An 18,733-nucleotide genomic window follows, 5' to 3' on the forward strand; every position below is an offset into this window, starting at 1 on the left:
GACAGAGGACCATGGAAGTCAGAAAAGGGGGAGGAGCACCAGAGGGAGGCGATGGGCAGGCAAGGAGATAAGGTGAGTGAGGGAAAGGGGGATGGGAAATGGTGAAGTGGGGGACATTACCGCAAGTTCAAGAAATCGATGTTCATGCCATCAGGCTGGAGGCTACCCAAACGGAATATAAGGTGTTGTTCCTCCAATCTGAGTGTGGCCTCATCATGACAGTGGAAATATCGGAATGGGAGTGGGAAGTGGGATTAAAATGCGTGGCTACTGGGAGATCCCACTTTTTCTGGCGCACAGAGCATAGGTACTTCGCAAAGTGGCCTCCCAATCTACCTCAGGTCTTACCAACACACAGGAAGCCACACCGGGAGCACCGAACACAGTATATGAGCCCAACAGACTCACAGGTGAAGTATCACCTCACCTGGAAGGATTGTTTAGGGCCCTGAATGGTAGTGAGGGAGGAGGTGTAGGGCAGGTGTAGCACTTGTTCCGCTTGCAAGGATAAGTGCCAGGAGGGAGATCAGTGGGGAGAGGTGAATGGCCAGGGGAGTCGGAAGCTGGTGGGGTGGTAGGTGAGGGCAAGAGGAATCCTATCCCTGCTAGGTTGGCGGGAAAATGGGGTAAGAACAGATGTGCATGACATGGAAGAAATGCGGCTGAGGGCAGCATTCATGGTGGAGGAAGGGAAGCCCCTTTCTTTGAAAAAGGAGGACTTCTCCTTCATTCTAAAATGAAAAGCTTCACCTTGAGCTCAATTCCTCTGTCTCCGCCACACCTGCTCTAGAACGATGGAGATGCTCTGTTAGTAAAAAATTAAACCAGATCATTAGAAAGAGGTGACCTCTGGTCAGAAGGTGTTGAGTCATTGCGGATAGAGCTAAGGAATTGCAAGGGTCAAAAGACCCTGATGGGAGTTATATGCAGACCTCCTAACACTAGTAAGGATGTATTCTACAAGGCACAACAGGAGTTAGAATATGCATGCCAAAAGGGCTATGTCACAATAGTCATGGGGGATTTCAATATGCAGATAGGCTGGGAAAATCGGGTTGGTGGTGAATTCCAAGGGGGGGGTAGTTTTATAGAATGCAGACAAGATGGCTTTTTAGAGCAGCTCGTGGTTGTGCCCACTAGGGGATCAGCTATTCTCTATTGGGTGTTGTGGAATGACCAAGAATTAATTAGAGAGCTAAAGACAAAAGAACCTTTAGGGGTAAGTGATCATAATATGTTTGAATTCACGCTGAAATTCGAGAAGAAGAAACTAAAGTCAGATGTATTAGTACTATAGTGGAGTAAGGAAATTAAAGAGGTTTGAGAGAGATGGGCAAAATAGATTGGAAAAGAACACTGACAGGATTGATGTCAGATCAGCAATACCCGGAATTTCTGGAAGCATTTTGGAAGGCACAGGACATATACATCCCATAGAGGAAGAAGTACTCTAAAGGCAAGATGACCCAACCATGGCTAACGAGAGAAGTTAAAGCCAACGAGAGGGCATACTATAGAGCAAAAATTAGTGGGAACATAGAGGATTGGGAAGCTTTTAAATGCTACAGACGGCAACTTAAAAAGTCATTAAGATAAAGATGGAATACAAAAGTAGGTTAACCAATAATTTTAAAGAGGATACTAAAAGTTTCTTCAGATACATAAAAGTGTAAAAGAGAGACAAGAGTGGATATCAGACCACTGGAAAACAATGCTGAAGAGGTAGTAATGGCGGAACTTAATGGGGGAGCAGACAAACTGAATAAGTATTTTGCATCAGTCTTCACTGTGGAAGACACTAGTAGTATGATGGACGTTACAGATGTTAAGGGTCATGAATTGTGTGAAGTTACTATTGCTAGGAAAACTGAAAGGTCTGAAGGCAGTTAAGTCAGATGGACCAGGTTATGTACACTCCAGGTTTCTGAAAGAGGTGGCTGAAGAGATTGTGAAGGCATTAGTAATAATCTTCCAAGAATCACTAGGTTCCTGGATTGTTCCAGAAGACTGGAAATTGCAAATGTCACTCCACTCTTCAAGAAGGTTGAGAAGCAGAAGAAAGGAAATTATAGGCCAGTTAGTTTGACCTCAGTGGTTGGGAAGATGTTGGGGTCAATTGTTGAGTTAGTGGTTTCAGGGTACTTGGAGGTACATGATAAAATAGGCCATGGTCAGATTGTTTCCTCAAGGGAATATCTTGTCTGATAAATCTATTAGAATTCCTTGAAGAAATAACAAGCAGGATAGATAAAGGAGAATCGGTGGATGTTGTTTACTTGGATTGTCAGAAGGCCTCTGACAAGGTGCCATATATGAGGCTGCTTAACAAGCTACGAACCTATGGTAATACAGGAAAGATTCTAGCATGGGTAAAACAGAGACTGATTGGCAGAAGGCAATGAGTGTGAATAAAGGGAGCCTTTTCTAGTTGGCTGCAGGTGACTAGTGGTGTTCCACAGGGGTCTGTGTTGGGACTGCTTTTTGCATTATATGTGTAAGGGTTTTTTCTTTTACGTTACTGCTAAGGGGATTAAAATGGCTTCTCTGTACTGTTAACTGCTGAGAGTGGTTCTCTGTAGCAGTTAGTGAGAACAGGACTTGTATTCATTTGCTGACCAATTGGGATAGATGTTATTCTTTCTGTCTGTGTGAAAGCTGTTAGTTTGCGCAGGTTTTGGGGAGAAGGCGCGAAGAGGATGAAAAGGGAAGAGGTGGCTTGCGGGGACGGTTGCTGGACCCGCTGGGCCTGGGCTCGGGGCGGGAGCCCAGGGGTCGACGACCAGCGGGGGCTCAGTGAAAGGAAATTCGTGAGCTCCAACATTGTGCACTGGACATGTTTATGAGATTACTGGCACCTTTTATTTGTTTTCCTTTTCTTTTGTTTCTCTACTAACCTCATACTTAAATATAAAATCTTAATCATTTAACCGCACATTGTGGACTGAATGTTGTTTCGGGGTACTGATGTTACACAGGGGACACAACATGCAGCATCCACCCAAATAAGGGTGCTAAGGTTTGGCCGGGTAGGGGGTTATCACCCCGAGGTCATGCCACTTGGTAAAGCAAGTGTTACATATGTCAATGATTTAGATGTTGTGGTTGATGGGTTTGTTGCAAAGTTTGCAGATGATACAAAGACAGATGCTGAGGCAGGTAGTTTTGAGGAAGTAGAGAGGCTACAGAAAGATTTGGAGAATGGGCAAAGAAATAGCAGATGCCATACGGTTTCGTGAATCACTATAGGAAGGATGTGGAAGCATTGGAAAGGATACAGAGGAGATTTACCAGGATGCTGCCAGGTTTAGAAAGTATGCATTATGATCAGAGATTAAGGGAGCTAGGGCTTTACTCTTTGGAGAGAAGGAGGATGAGAGGAGACATGATAGAGGTGTACAAGATAATAAGAGGAATAGATAGAGCCGATAGCCAGAGCCTCTTCCCCAGGGCACCACTGCTCAATACAAGAGGACATGGCTTTAAGGTAAGGGGTGGGAAGTTCAAGGGGGATATTAGAGGAAGGTTTTTTACTCAGAGAGTGGTTGGTGCGTGGAATGCACTGCCTGAGTCAGTGTTGGAGGCAGATAGACTAGTGAAGTTTAAGAGACTACTAGACAGGTATTTGGAGGAATTTAAGGCGGGGGCTTATAAGGGAGGAAGGGTTTGAGGGTCGGCACAACATTGTGGGCCGAAGGGCCTGTACTGTGCTGTACTATTCTATGTTCTATGTTCTATGTATAGCTATGTTTTTTGGTTGAGAAAATGCAAGGGTTGACTACTTTCTAAATGGAGAGAAATACAAAAATCTGAGGCACAAAGGGACTTGGGAGTCCTTGTGCAGGATTCCCTAAAGGTTAATTTGCAGACTGAGTCTGTGGTGAGGAAGGCAAATGGAATGTTAACATTCATTTCAAGAGGACGAGAATATACAATGTCTATAAAAAGTAGTCACCTCCCCACTTCAGAATTTTTCATGTTTTATTGTTTTACAACATTGAATCATGGTGGATTTAATCTGACTTTTTTTTTGCCACTGATCAACAGAAAAACACTCTTTCATGTCAAACTGATCTAAATTAATTACAAATATAAAATACAAAATAACTGATTGCATAAGTATTCACCCCTTTAATATGACTCACCAAATCATGAGTGGTGCAGCCAATTGGTTTTGGAAGTCACATAATTAGTTAAATAGAGATGACGTGTGTGCAGTCAAGGTTTCAATTGATTGTAGTAAAAAAACACCCTAATTTGGAAGGTCCAACTGCTGCTGAGTCAGTCTCCTGGCAAAAACTACACCGTTAAATTAAGAGAACACTCAAAGCAATTCTACATAAGGGTTATTGAAAATCACAAGTTAGGGGATGGATACATGAAAATTTTCAAGTCACTGAATATCCCTTGAAGTACAGTTAAGTCAATCATCAAAAAAGGGAAAGAATATGGCACAGCTGTAAATCTGCCTAGAGCAGGCTGTCCTCAAAATCTGAGTGACCGTGCAAGAAGGGGAATAGTGAAGGAAGGTCACCGAAAGACCTATGTCAACTCTGGAGGAGTTACAAGCTTCAGTGATTGAGATGGGAGAGAGAATGCGCAAACAACACATGTTGCCTGGGTGCTTCACCAGTCTCAGCTTTATGGGAGAGTAACAAAGAGAAAGCCACTGTTGAAAGAAACTCACATGAAATCTTGGTTACAGTTTCCCAGAATCTGTGGAATTTGTTACAAAAGCAGCAATGGAGCCCAAGTCTTTATATATCTTTAAGGCAGAGTTTGATAGATTCTTGATTGGTCAGGGCATGATGGAATACGGTGGGGGGGTGGGGAAGCACGAGACTCGGGCTGAGAGGGAAAATGGATCGATCATAATGAAATGGTGGAGCAGACTTGATGGGCCAAATGGCCTAATTCTGCTCCTATTTCTTATGGTCTTATTTTATCTAGAGATACAGGGTGGAACAGACCTTTCCAGCCCAATGAGCCACACTGCCCAGCAATCTACCTGTTTAACCCTAGCCTCATCACAGGACAATTTACTATTTACTAGAGCTGCTGGGAGTGGTTTGAACTAATATGGCAGGGAGTTGGGAACCAGTATGATAGATCTGAGGATGAACCAGCAGGTTTACAAGTAGATGATGGATGTAACATGAATATAAGGAAGGACAAGCCAATGATTTAGTACAAATGCAGACAGTAAAGAGTTAATTTGTACCACAAAGGCAAAATTCAAAAGGGATGAAGGTGCTGTATTTAAATGCACGTAGCATTCAGAACTAGCTGGACGAACTCATTGTGCAATTAGAGATTGGTCGGTATGACGTTGTGGGTATCGCTGAGTCGTGGCTGAAAGAAGGCCATAGATAAGAGCTTAACATCAAAGGATATACTTTGTATTGAAAGGACAGGCAGGATGGCATAGGCAGTGCTGCCGCTGTGTTGGTGAGAGATGGAATTACATCTTTCAAAAGAGCTGACACAGGGTCAGAGAATGTTGAAGCTTTGTGGGTGGAGTTAAGAAATTGCAAGGGTAAAGAAACCATTATGGGAATCATATATAGGCCTCCAAATAGTGGCCATGATATGGGGTTGAGTTTGCATAGGGACCTGGAAAAGACATGTAATAACAGTAATGACACAATTGTAATGGAGGATTTCAACATGCAAGGGGGTTGGGATAATCAGGTTGGTGTTGGATTGCAAGAGAGACATTTGCTGAATGCCTACGAGATGGCTTTTTAGAGCAGCCTGTGCTTGAGCCTACTTGGGGAAAGGCTATCTTAGATTTGGTGGTGTGTAATAACCCAACCCAGGGAGCTTAATGTAAGGAACCCTCAGGAGACATTGATCATAATACGTTTGAATTCACACTGCAATTTGAGAGGGAGAGGCATAAGTCACATGTATCAATATCACAATGGAATAAAGGGAATTATTGAGGCAAGAGAGAGGAGCTTGCCCAGGTTGGTTGAAGGAGGATACTGGTGGGGATAATAGTAGAGCAGAGTTGGCTGAGGTTTCTGGGAATAGTTCAATTTTTTGCAAACTTTTTGCAAGAATTATTTCCGGAGATTTTGACGTCTGTGCCTATGATTGATCGAGTTTACAGATCTCCTGAGTTTAGACCTCCTAAGGGTCAGAGACCAAGATCAGTAATAATCTGTTTTCAGGAATTTAAAACAAAGGAGCTCTTAATTTGCGAATCTCGTCGAAGAGGCATGATTGACTATCATGGTCGTAAGATTAGAATTGTCGAAGATTACTCGCCTGAGGTTATGCAGGAACACGTTAAGTTCAAAGAAGTTATGTCCGAGCATTTTAATAAGGGTTTCAAGTCTTCCCTTCATTACCCAGCCTGATTCAGAATCACACTTACAGATGGATCTTTTGAATGGTCCCGTTCGACTGTTGAAGCACAAAGGTTTTTAAAATCCGAAGGCTAGCTATTTAGTTTGTCCTTACATGAAGACACAAGGTTAAATGAGAAACTTTTAATTCACAAATCTCATCGAAGGGGCATGATTGGTTATAGGGTGGAATATTAAGATTCTCAAAGATTATTCACTTGAGATTATGCAGGAATGTGCTAAATTTAAACAAGCTTTGTTGGAATTTTTTTAACAAGGGTTTTAACCCATCCCTTAGCTACCTAGTTTGACTGAGAATATCATTAAAGATGGATCCCTCAAATGGTTTTGTTTGAATGCTGAAGCACAACAATTTTTTAAATTTGAAGGCTAACTACTTAGTCTGTTTTTTCATGAAGATATAAGATTAAATGTTTAATCTCTTTCTGTATGAATAATTGTATATTTTACTTTTGGTAAACCCTTGTAACTAATTTCCTTTCGTATTTTTAATACTGTATTTTTGATATACGAGAATTGAATTTCCTGTTTGGATATTGTTTAGTCTAGGTTGGAATATAAATAACCTTGAAACTAATTGGAGCAATCACCAGGTTTTTTGGGGGGTTGTCCGTAGTTGTAGATGCCGATTTTCTATTGGTCGGTCTTCTTTCTTTGGGAGGTGGGCAGGGGTATGTTTTTTTTTCTCAGAAGCTGTTTTTGAATTTTTAGCCAACTTGTTGCTTGGTTACCATTTCTCAAGGTTTATGGCTTGGTTTTAACTTACATTTTAACCCTTCCTTTAAATAATATTAAAAATGGACCAAATTATTAATTTACTTAGTCTTAACGTGAAAGGGTTAAATCACCCTGTTAAACGTAATAAGATTTTTGCTTATATTAGGAAATTTAAGGTCCCGATTATTCTCTTACAAGAAACTCACATATGCAAAAGTGATAATCCAAGTTTTTTTAGCCGTTAGAATGGTGTTTTCATTCTTCTTTTCAGGCCAAATCTAGAAGAGTTTCAATTCTTATAGACAATACACTTTCCTTTGTCCAACATAAAGTAGTGTCTGATACTAGTGGATGTTTTGTTATAGTTTCAGGAAAACTAGATAATAAGTTAATAGTATTTGCCAATGTGTATGCCCCAAATGTAGATGATGCAGGGTTCTTTGGGTGTTTTTTTTTTCGTTTTTACCAGATCTGAATCTTTATTCTTTGATGATGGGAGGAGATTTTAACTGTTGGCGAGACCCAGTTTTAGACCAATCATCTTCTAAACCAGCGTCTCTTAATAAATCAGCTTTGTTTATTCAATCTTTTTTATTGAAGTGTGGTATTCTTGATATTTGGCTTTTTTTACATCCTTTAGATAGGGAGTACTCATTTTTTTCTCATGTTCATCATACATATTCCAGGATTGATTATTTTTTTATTGACAGTCAAATGATTTCATTAGTTCATTCCTGTGAATATAAAGAGATTGCTGTTTCAAATCATGCTCCTGTATTTCTATCTTTAAGTCTCCCTGGTCTTCCTCAAACCAACAGATTTTGGTGTTTTAATACAACTTTGTTGTCTGATAATGAATTTTTAAAATTTCTAGAGAAGCATATTATTTTGTTTTTTTTAAGAGAATAAAAAGGAAGAGACTTCTAATCTTATTGTATGGGATACTTTCAAGGCCTATATTAGAGGTCAAATTATTTCTTATACTGCCAGTGTTAAGAATAAACCTAATAAAGAAAGAATTGAATTAGCCAATCAATTGAAACAATTAGATCAAAAATAGCTATAGCTCCAGATCCTGTTTTATATAAAAGATGTGTTGAAGTTAAAACTAAATATGATCTTCTGTTAACATATCCAATTGAAACTCAGCTTCTTAAAGATAAAACTCAATTTTACATTTACGGAGATAAATCAGGCAAAGTAATGGCCAACCAATTAAAAACTTTTGTAGTTAAACGACAAATTAAAGAAATTTGCAGAACTAATGGTGAAAGGACAACTGATCACTCTGAACTAAATGATACCTTTAGAGACTTCTGTTCTAAACTTTATAGTTCTGATTCCCCTAAAGATAATACTGTAATGAATAATTTTCTAGATCAATTAAATACTCCGGCACTTTCTGCAGATAATTGCAAACAGATGGATCAACCCATTTCTTATGAGGAAATCACCGAGGCTCTACACTCATTACACTTGGGGAAGGCTCCGGGTCTGGATGGATTTTCTGGAGAATTTTATAAGGCTTTTTCTTCATTAATTATACCGCAGTTACACTTAGTCTTTTTGGATTCTTTCAAATTGGGTAGTTTGCCTCAATCTTTTAATAAAGCTTCTATTTCGCTTATCCTAAAAAAAGAACAAGGACCCAACTGAATGCTCTTCATATAGGCCAATTTCATTACTCAATGTTGATACTAAAATTCTTTCTAAAGTTCTGGCTCATAGGATTGAAAATATTTTACCTTCTATTATTTCTGATGATCAGATGGGATCTATTAAAAACCGACATTCCCATTTTAATATATGCCATGTTACTTACTCTCCTTCTCAGGAGATATCAGAACATGTGATATCCTTAGATGCTGAGAAGGCCTTCGATCGGGTTGAATGGGATTATTTATTTAAAACCTCAGAAAAATTTAATTTTGGACCAGATTTTATTCAATGGATTAAATTACTTTATCTATCTCCTTCTGCTCGAGTTCTTACTAATTTTCAAAATTCCAAACCATTTAAACTTCACCGTGGAACTAGACAAGGCTGTCAGTTGAGTCCTTTGCTTTTTGATCTATCTTTAGAACCCCTTGCCATTGCTTTTCGAGAATCTAATGATATCTGTGGTATTTTAAGGAGAGGTATAACCCACAAAATCTAACTTTACGCTGATGATATATTGCTTTTTATCTCTAATGTTGAGACCTCGCTACCTTGCGTACTTTCTTTACTCTCCCGTTTTAGCCAGTTTTCAGGATATAAATTCAACCTACATAAGAGTGAATTATTTCCTTTAAATAATTTGGTATCAATTAATACTAATCTCCCTTTTAAAATTGTAAGGAATCAATTTACTTCTTTGGGAGTAACAGTCGCTAAGAATTACAAACACCTGTTTAAAGAAAACTTTCTTACTTTATTGAACCATGTAAAAAAGATATCATTAAATTGGTCATCTCTTTCAATATCGTTGATTGGATGAATTAATTCTATTCAAATGAATATTCTACCTAAATTTATGTATCTTTTTCAGGCTTTACCTGTTTTCATTCCTAAGTCCTTTCTTGACTCTCTTGAATCTATTTTATCCTCCTATATATGGAAAAATAAACGTCTTCATTTAAATAAAGTTCATCTTCAAAAACCTAAAAAGTCTGGAGGTTTAGCCTTACCTAATTTTAGGTTTTATTACTAGGCAGTTAATATATGATATCTTACATTTTGGCGATATTATATTAATCGTGTAGACTGTCCAGTATGGGTTTCTCTAGAAGCTAACTCTGTTAATAAATTTTCTATTATTTGTCTTCTTGGATCCTCACTTCCTTTATTTGTAAGTAAACTTACTGATAATTTAATAGTTAAACATACTCTGAGGATCTGGATACAATTTAGAGAACATTTTGGTTTATTGAGCTTTTCCCTTTCAAGTCCCACTTATTCTAATTTTTTTAAGCCCTCCATGACTGATTTAGTTTTTAAAGAATGGGACAGGTTGGGTATTAAATGTTTTTGGGATCTGTTTATTGGAGGAAATCTTTTTTCATTTGAGCAATTGTCAGCTAAATATAGCTTACCCAAAACTCACTTTTTTAGATATCTACAAATCAGAGACTTTCTAAGATCTCAATTATGTGCATTTCCTATAAGCTCAGATAAGAACTTACTAGACATAATTTTTAATTTGACTCCCTTTCTTAATGGTTCAATATCTAATATTTATGGTATGTTACTGGAGACAAGGAATGTTCCTTTAGACAAAATTAAGAATCTCTGGGAACAAGATTTACAGACATCAATATCTGAGGAAACTTGGAATGAAATTTTTAAACTGGTTAATACTTTATCACTATGTGCTCGCCATTCCCTCAAATAATTTAAGGTGGTATATAGCGTCCATATGACTAAAGATAAGCTTTCTTGTTTTTATTCGGATATATCTCCCTACTGTGACAGATGTAATAATGGAGAAGCTTCATTAATTTATATATAACCATATAACCAAATAACAATTACAGTACGGAAACAGGCCATCTCGTCCCTTCTAGTTCGTGCCGAACTATGTTTTGGACTTGTCTGAGTCTTGAAAAATATTGGAAGGAAGTTTTTCAAACTTTTTCTTTACTTTTCAAAGTCAATTTTAAGCCTAATCCTCTGACAGCCCTATTCGGTATTGTTGCAGGACAAGATATCAAGCTGAAGACATCTGATTTACATATTTTGGCCTTTAGCTCTCTTATAGCTAGGAGGGTGCTTTTGTTTAAATGGAAAGATGTTTCTCCTCCTACTCATGCTCAATGGTTATGCGACGTTATGTCATGCTTAGATTTAGAGAAGATTCATTGTTCAATTTCTGAATCTCGTCGAGACTTTCAAACATTGTGGGGACCTTTTCTGAATTATTTTCAAAACTTTCAAAACCTTCAATTCATTGTTTAAATTCAGATGTTGGCTATCCTTAATTTTTATTATATGAGAAGGTATTTTACCCTTTTTTCTCCTTAATAAACAGCTTTGGTCTTGGTAGGGGTTAGACTCCTTTTTTGCAATAAATTAGTATATTTCAATGTAACTATTGACTAGCTTACATGAATACGGGGTAATGAGATTGTTATTATGAATAGATATAATGCAATTGGTAGTTTTTAAAAATCTTTTTTGACCCTTTTATATATACTTTCTTGTACTCTGTATTCTTCTACGTAGAAACTAATAAAAATATTGGAAAGAAAAGGGAACAGTTCACAAGGCGCAAAGTAGATACGCCCCACAGAAGAAGTTGTTCTCAAATGGCAGGGGTAGGCAACCATGGCTGACAAGGGAAGTTAAGGACTGTATAAAAGCCAAGGAAAGGGCATATAAGGTAGCAAAAATGAGTGGGAAGTTGGAAGATTGGGAAGCTTTTAAAATTCAACAAAATGCAAATAAAAAAGCTATAAGGAGGGAGAAGGTGAAATATGAGGGCAAACTAGCCAATAATATAAAGCAGGTTACCAAAAGAGTAAGATTGAGGTGAGAGTTGATTTTGGACCACTGGAAAATGATGCTGGTGAGGTGGTAATTGGGGACAAAGAAATGGTAGATGAATTTGATGGCTACTTAGCATCAGTCTTTACTGTGGAAGACATTAGCAGTGTGCCAGAGGTCGGTGAGTGTCAAAGAGCAGGAGTGAGTGCCATTGCTATTGCAAAGAAAAGAGTGTGAGGCAAACTCACAGGTCTTAAGGTGGATAAGTCACCTGGGCCAGATGGACTACATCCCAGAGTCCTGAGAGAAGTTGCAGAAGAGATAACATATGCATTGGCCATAATCTTTCAAGACTCACTTGATTCTGGCATGGTCCCGGAGGACTGGAAACTCCACTCTTTAAGAAGGGAGGAAGACAAAAGAAAGGAAATTATAGGCCTGTTGGCCTAACCTCAGTGATTGGGGAAGTGTTGGAGTCTATTATTAAGGATGAGTTTTCGGGGTATTTGGAGACTAATGATAAAATAAGTCAAACTCAGCATGGTTTCTGTGAAGGGAAATCTTGCCTGACAAATCTGTTAGAGTTCTTTGAGGAAGTAACAAGCAGGGTGGACAAAGGAGAGGCAGTGGATGTCATTTACTTGGATTTTCAGAAGGCATTTGATAAGGTGCCAGGCTGCTTAATAAGATAAAATCCCATGGCATTACAGGAAAAATACGAGCATGGATAGAGGAATGGCTGACAGACGGGAGGCAGCAAATGGGAATAAAAGGGGACCTTTTCTGGTTGGTTGCCAGAGACTAGTGGTGTTCCTCAGAAGTCAGTATGGGACCACTACTTTCCACATTGTTCGTCAATGATTTGGTTAACGGAGGGGTAGATAGTGCTGAGGAAGCAGGACTTGGACACATTTGAAGAATGGGCAATACAGTGACAGATAGAATACAGTGTTGGGGAATGTACGATAATGCATTCTGGTAAAAGGAACAATAGTGCAGACTATTATCTAAAAGGGGAGATGGTTCAAATGTCAGAGGTGCAGAAGTACTTGGGAGTCCTCGAGTAAGACTCCCAGAAGGTTAACGTACTGGTTAAGCCTGTGGTAAAGAAGGCAAATGCAATTTTGAAACTTTTTCCCTCTTTGAGGTATCCGACAAAAATTAAAGTTTTTCCTGCTAATTCTCCTCCTCGTACATTTTTTGATTCAAAAGCTGCACTGGACTTTGTTCAGGCTATAAAAGCAAGGAGATAAAGCTGAGACTTTATAAGACACTAGTCAGGCCACACTAAGAGTATTGTCAACAGTTTTGGGCCCTATATCTCAAAAAGGATGTGTTGTCATTGGACAGAGTCCCGAGGAGGTTCACAAGGAATGAAGGGGTCGACATATGAGGAATGTTTAGCAGCTTTAGGCTTATACTCACTGGAATTTAAAAGAATGTGAGGGGATCTCATTGAAACCTACCGAAGATTGAAAGGACTAGATAGGGTGCGTGTGGAGAGGATGTTGAAAGGACTAGACAGGGTGAATATGAAGAGGATGTTTCCCCTGGTGCTGCTGCCCAGAACCAGAGTTCAGAGCCTCAAAATTGAAGGCAACCTTTTAAAATGGAAGTAAGGAGGAATTTTTTTTAGCCAGAGAGTAGTGAATCTGTGCAATGCTCTGCCACAGATGGTGGTTGAGGCGAAGTCTGTGGGTATATTTAAGGTGGAAGTTGATCATTTTCTGATCAGTCAGGACATCAAAGGATATGGCGAGAAGGCAGGTGTATGGGGATCAGTGGGATCCGGAATCAGCCATGATGGAATGGCAGAGCAGACTTGATGGGCTGAATGGCCTAATTCTGCTCCTGTGTCTATGGTCTTATGGAGTTATGGACCAATTGAACTAATAATCGGGACATCTACAGAAACCAGAGCAGCTGGGGAAACTCATATGGCCAAGGGGAGAACATACAAACTCCTTACCAGAGGTGCTGGAATTGAAATCCAAATTCCAACGCTTGAGCTGTATTAGTATCACACTAACCATTACACCACCATGGCAAGCCACAGTATGCCCCCTGGTATTCGCTATTTCTGCACTGGGAAAGTCTCTGGCTGTCCACTCTATCTGTGTCTCTTATCATCTTGTACACCACAATCCAGTCACTTCTCATCCTCCTTCACTCCAAAGAGAGGAGCCTTGGCTCACTCAACCTTTCCTCAATAAGATATGTTGTTGAAGGACTGATTCTAACGGGTGAACGCAAACTGATAACATTGGCAAATGTTGGCGGGCAGAGAATGGGTACAGAATGGTTCAGCGGGTTACAGAATGGTTCAGCGGGGTATGGAATGGTTCAGTGGGCTACGGAATGGTTCAGCAGGTAGGAAATGGTTACGGAATGGTTCCACGGTTTACGGAATGGTTCAGCGGGATACGAAATGGTTTAGTGGGTAGAAAATAGTTACAGAATGGTTCAGCAGGGTACGGAATGGGCCAGCCGGATACGGAATGGTTCAGTGGGTAGGAAATGGTTACGGAATGGGTCAGCGGGTTACGGAATGGGCCAGTGGGTGGGAAATGGTTACGCAATGGGCTAGTGGGTTACAGAACGGGCCAGCGTGTATAAAATGGGTGGGTGGGTACTGATCGTCACATAGAGCACTCGGTCAGAGTAAAGGAAATTTGCCTTTGTGTTGGGTCCTGATGGAGGAAAGGGAGCGGTGCCTGCTCAGGACCTCGTAACCAGGAGAACACAGAATAATAATATTTTCATGTAATAATGTACTGAGTACAACCTCAGGGCAGCTGGAATTTTCCGGATGGGACAGCCTATCCATGCAGAGCAGGATCTCACACACCACAACCAGCAGCTCATTGTGTCTGGGACTTGCCGAACGGCAGACACAAGCTGCCAGGTCCCTGCAGCCCCCAGCCACTGTCCCACCATTCACCACAGCTTGGTCCTGGCCTCAGGTTTCTTTGGCTGGGCTTGAACGACAAGATGGGATGAATTCTAATTCAAGTCCCTATGGCCACGAAGGGTTCACGGACTGCCTGATCCAAACTCACCAAAGGGGTGCCGTCTGTCCACTGGAAGTCATCCTCGATAGTCCTGTCATTCAGACCGATCCAGACGTACTCCCGACTCAGCCCTGTTCCCAGAACAAACAGAAGTTTCAAGCTCCCCAGTTCATTGTATGAGTAACTTTTGCTATCATTTCTGACTTCTCTTCCCCTCTCACAGTGCTCGAATGGGTGAATGGGTCAGCATGGACTGGATGGCTCAAAAGGCCGTGTTGTGATGCTCTGTGACGCAATGTGGACATGAGAAATGGCAAATCCTTCACAGAGGCTAACAGGGCAGCAGGGTTTTCCTGATTTAATTAATTAATTTAGAAATGCAGTGTGGAACCAGTCCTGGAGCATCCAGAGGAAATTCACGCACACACGGGGAGAAATGTACAAATATGCTGACAGAGGATGCCAGGAATGAACTCCAAACTCCAATGGCCTGAGCTGTAATAGCATCTCACTAACCACCATGCTATGATGGCACCCCATTCGTCTTAGTTCAGATGTCGCTGTCCCTCCCTGCCTCTTGCATAGACAAGTCTTCCGAGTCCATCCCCAGATGTCAGCACATTGATTCTCACCACTGGCCACACCTGGTGACTAGCCACTGGCCACATCTGGTGAATAACCACTAGCCACATCTGGTAACTAGCCACTGGCCACATCTGGTGAATAGCCACTGGTCTGAAGCAGTGACTCTCCTTATAGCTGCTGCTCTCCCTCAGTGTCGCAAAATCAAAGGAGCAGGTTGTGGACTACAGGGGGAATGGAGACAGGCTCGCCCCATTGACATCAATGGATCTGGGGTTCAGAGGGTGAACAGCTTTAAGATCCTTGGCGTAAATGTCACCGAGAATCTCACGTGGTCTGTACATACTGACTGTGTGGTGGAAAAGGCACAACAGCACCTCTTTCACCTCAGATGGTTGAAGAAGTTCGGTATGAGCCCCAAGATTCTAAGAACTTTCTACAGGGGCACAATTGAGAGCATCCTGACTGGCTGGTATGGGAACTATACTTCCCTCAATCGCAGGACTCTGCAGAGAGTGGTGTGGACAGCCCAGCACATCTGTAGTTGTGAACTTCCCACTATTCAGGACATTTACAAAGACAGGTGTATAAAAAGGGCCCGAAGGATCATTGGAGACCAGAGTCACCCCAACCACAAACTGTTCTAGCTACTACCATCCGGGAAACAGTACTGCAGCATAAAAGCCAGAACCAACAGGCTCCAGGACAGATTCTTCCACCAGGCCACCAGACTGATTATTTCAGGCTGATACAATTGTATTTCTATGTTATATTGACTGTCCTGTTGTACATACTATTTATTGCAAATTACTATACATTGCACATTTAAATGGATTTATACTCCTCATGTATATGAAAGATGAAGGTAATAAAGTCAATTCAGTACAGTGGATGTCCATTCCAGCATCTTGTTACCATATGAGGAATATCTGGCAGCTCACGGGCTGTATTCCCTGGAGTTCGGGAGAATGAGGGGGGATCTCATAGAAATATTCAGAATGTTAAAATGCCTGAACAGATTAGATATGACAAAGTTATTTCCCATGGAAGGAGAGTCTAGGACAAGAGGGCATGATTTCAAGATTGAGGGATGTCCATTTAGAACAGAGATGCAGAGAAATTACTTTAGTCAGAGGGTGGTAAATCTGTTGAATTTATTGCCATGAGCGGCTGTGGAGGCCAAGTCATTGGGTGCCTTTAAGGCAGAGATAGATAGGTTCTTGATTAGCCAGGGTATCAAAGGGTATGGGGAGAAGGCAAGGGAGTGGGGATGACTGATAGAATTGGATCAGCCCATGATTGAATGGCAGAGCAGACTCGATGGGCTGAATGGCCTACTTCTGCTCCTAAATCTTATGGTCTTCGATCACCACTCTGTTCGTCTCTCCTCAGTAACCCCTCACCCCCTCAGTGTTCCCACTGCCAGCGAGGATGCAGAAATTCAGCTCCACCAACTCCAGAGCAGGATCTTGTCAGATAGAAGCCAAAGTTCTCGAGAGTTTGGATTAATCAGGTGTCTACCCAGGGCAAGTAATAACAAAGGGGCCAAATGGCCTCTCCTGCTGCAGGTCCCACACACAGCAAGTTGCAATTTTGTGTGGGAGGTGGGGTAGAGGTGGAGTAGAGGTAAGGCTGGTGAGGGGCAGGTAGGTGAGTGTAGAAATGAGGGTGGTGGTTGGAGAGGATGGATGCTGGGGCAGATGTGGTCGGAGTGTTGTGAGGTGGGTGAGGGTTTGGTGGATGGTGGTAGGAGTGGGTGTTGCAGTGGATGAGGTTATGGGTAGCATGGTTGGCAGTTGGGGTGGGGTTGATGGTTCGTATGATGGGTGGGTGGATGGGGAGGTGTTTGCCTGACTTGAGAAGATAAACTTCTGGAAACAATCAGCAGGTCATGTCCCTGTCCCTATAAACACACAGCAAGTCCTGGGGAATTCAGCAGATCGTGTCCCCGTCCCTATAAGCACACACCCAGTGCCGGGGAACTCAGCAGGTCATGTCCCCAACCCTCTTCAGTTGTTTTTCCGAACAACAGAAACCAGGCTGCAAACAACAGGAATTCTGCAGATGCTGGAAATTCAAGCAACACACATCAAAGTTGCTGGTGAACGCAGCAGGCCAGGCAGCATCTCTAGGAAGAGGTGCAATCGACGTTTCAGGCCGAGACCCTTCGTCAGGACTAACTGAAGGAAGAGTGAGTAAGGGATTTGAAAGTTGGAGGGGGAGGGGGAGATCCAAAATGATAGGAGAAGACAGGAGGGGGAGGGATGGAGCCAAGAGCTGGACAGGTGATTGGCAAAAGGGAATACGAGAGGATCATGGGACAGGAGGTCCGGGAAGAAAGACAAGGGGGGGGGACCCAGAGGATGGGCAAGAGGTATATTCAGAGGGACAGAGGGAGAAAAAGGAGAGTGAGAGAAAGAATGTGTGCATAAAAAAGAGTAACAGATGGGATACGAGGGGGAGGTGGGGCCTAGCGGAAGTTGGAGAAGTCGATGTTCATGCCATCAGGTTGGAGGCTACCCAGATGGAATATAAGGTGTTGTTCCTCCAACCTGAGTGTGGCTTCATCTTTACAGTAGAGGAGGCCGTGGATGGACATGTCAGAATGGGAATGGGATGTGGAATTAAAATGTGTGGCCACTGGGAGATCCTGCTTTCTCTGGCAGACAGAGCGTAGATGTTCAGCAAAGCTGTCTCCCAGTCTGCGTCGGGTCTCGCCAATATATAAAAGGCCACATCGGGAGCACCGGACGCAGTATATCACCCCAGTCGACTCACAGGTGAAGTGTTGCCTCACCTGGAAGGACTGTTTGGGGCCCTGAATGGTAAGCGGAACAAGTGCTACACATGCCCTTACACTTCCTCCCTTACCACCATTCAGGGCCCCAAACAGTCCTTCCGGACCACACTTCGTCATTTGAAGCATTAGAAGTGTGAAGAGAAAACCGCCTCACGGCATGCTGAGAACAAATGATTGGGTCTGGGGACTGTGGGTGGTAACGGCAGGCTGGGGACCATCATGATGAAAAGTCATCCAATACAAACACTGGGAATTCTCACCATTCAGGAATTCCTTCTCCTCGACAGAGTGAATGCTGACCAGGTGAGCTCCATGACTGCGGCAGTCCTTCTCCGCGTTTTCCCACAGGCGTCGGTGAGAGAAGTACCGGTAACAATGTCCCAGGAATTTCTGCCAGTTGTGATCACAGCCCTCCGTATCTGGGGGACAAGGGAGAGTTCAGTTACTCCACTGCAAAGATACATAGATACTTTATTGATCCCGAAGGAAATTACAGTGTCAATAGCATTACAAGTGCACAGATATAAATATTAGAAGAGAAGTAAGATAGAATTTAAAAATAAGTTATCTCAAACAGCCTAACAGGAGGGGGTCATCACTTCCCCAGCTATAGGTTGACTCGTTATAGAGCCTAATGGCCGAGGGTAAGAATGACCTCGTACAGCGCTTTTTAGAGCAGTTTAGTTGTCTTAGTCTATTACTAAAAGTGTTCCTCTGTTCAGCCAAGGTAGCATACAGAGGGTGAGAAACAATGTCCAGAATTGCCAGGATTTTCCGTAGGGTCTTTC

The 18,733-nt window shown here is 41.8% G+C and overlaps 1 protein-coding gene across 1 annotated transcript in view; it reads right to left on the bottom strand.

Annotated features, from left to right (window-relative positions):
* Positions 1-18,733, bottom strand: part of ncanb (neurocan b) — a 345,873-nt gene that overhangs the window by 20,241 nt on the left and 306,899 nt on the right. Inside the window, exons 12-13 of the mRNA XM_072244299.1 lie at positions 18,206-18,364; positions 14,612-14,694 (exon numbers count right to left, since the gene is read on the bottom strand). Of these exons, the coding sequence (XP_072100400.1) occupies positions 14,612-14,694; positions 18,206-18,364 (242 nt within the window). The remainder of the gene's footprint in view (positions 1-14,611; positions 14,695-18,205; positions 18,365-18,733) is intronic.

The sequence above is a fragment of the Mobula birostris genome, chromosome 26, assembly GCF_030028105.1.
Source record: "Mobula birostris isolate sMobBir1 chromosome 26, sMobBir1.hap1, whole genome shotgun sequence".
Classification (NCBI taxonomy): domain Eukaryota; kingdom Metazoa; phylum Chordata; class Chondrichthyes; order Myliobatiformes; family Myliobatidae; genus Mobula; species Mobula birostris.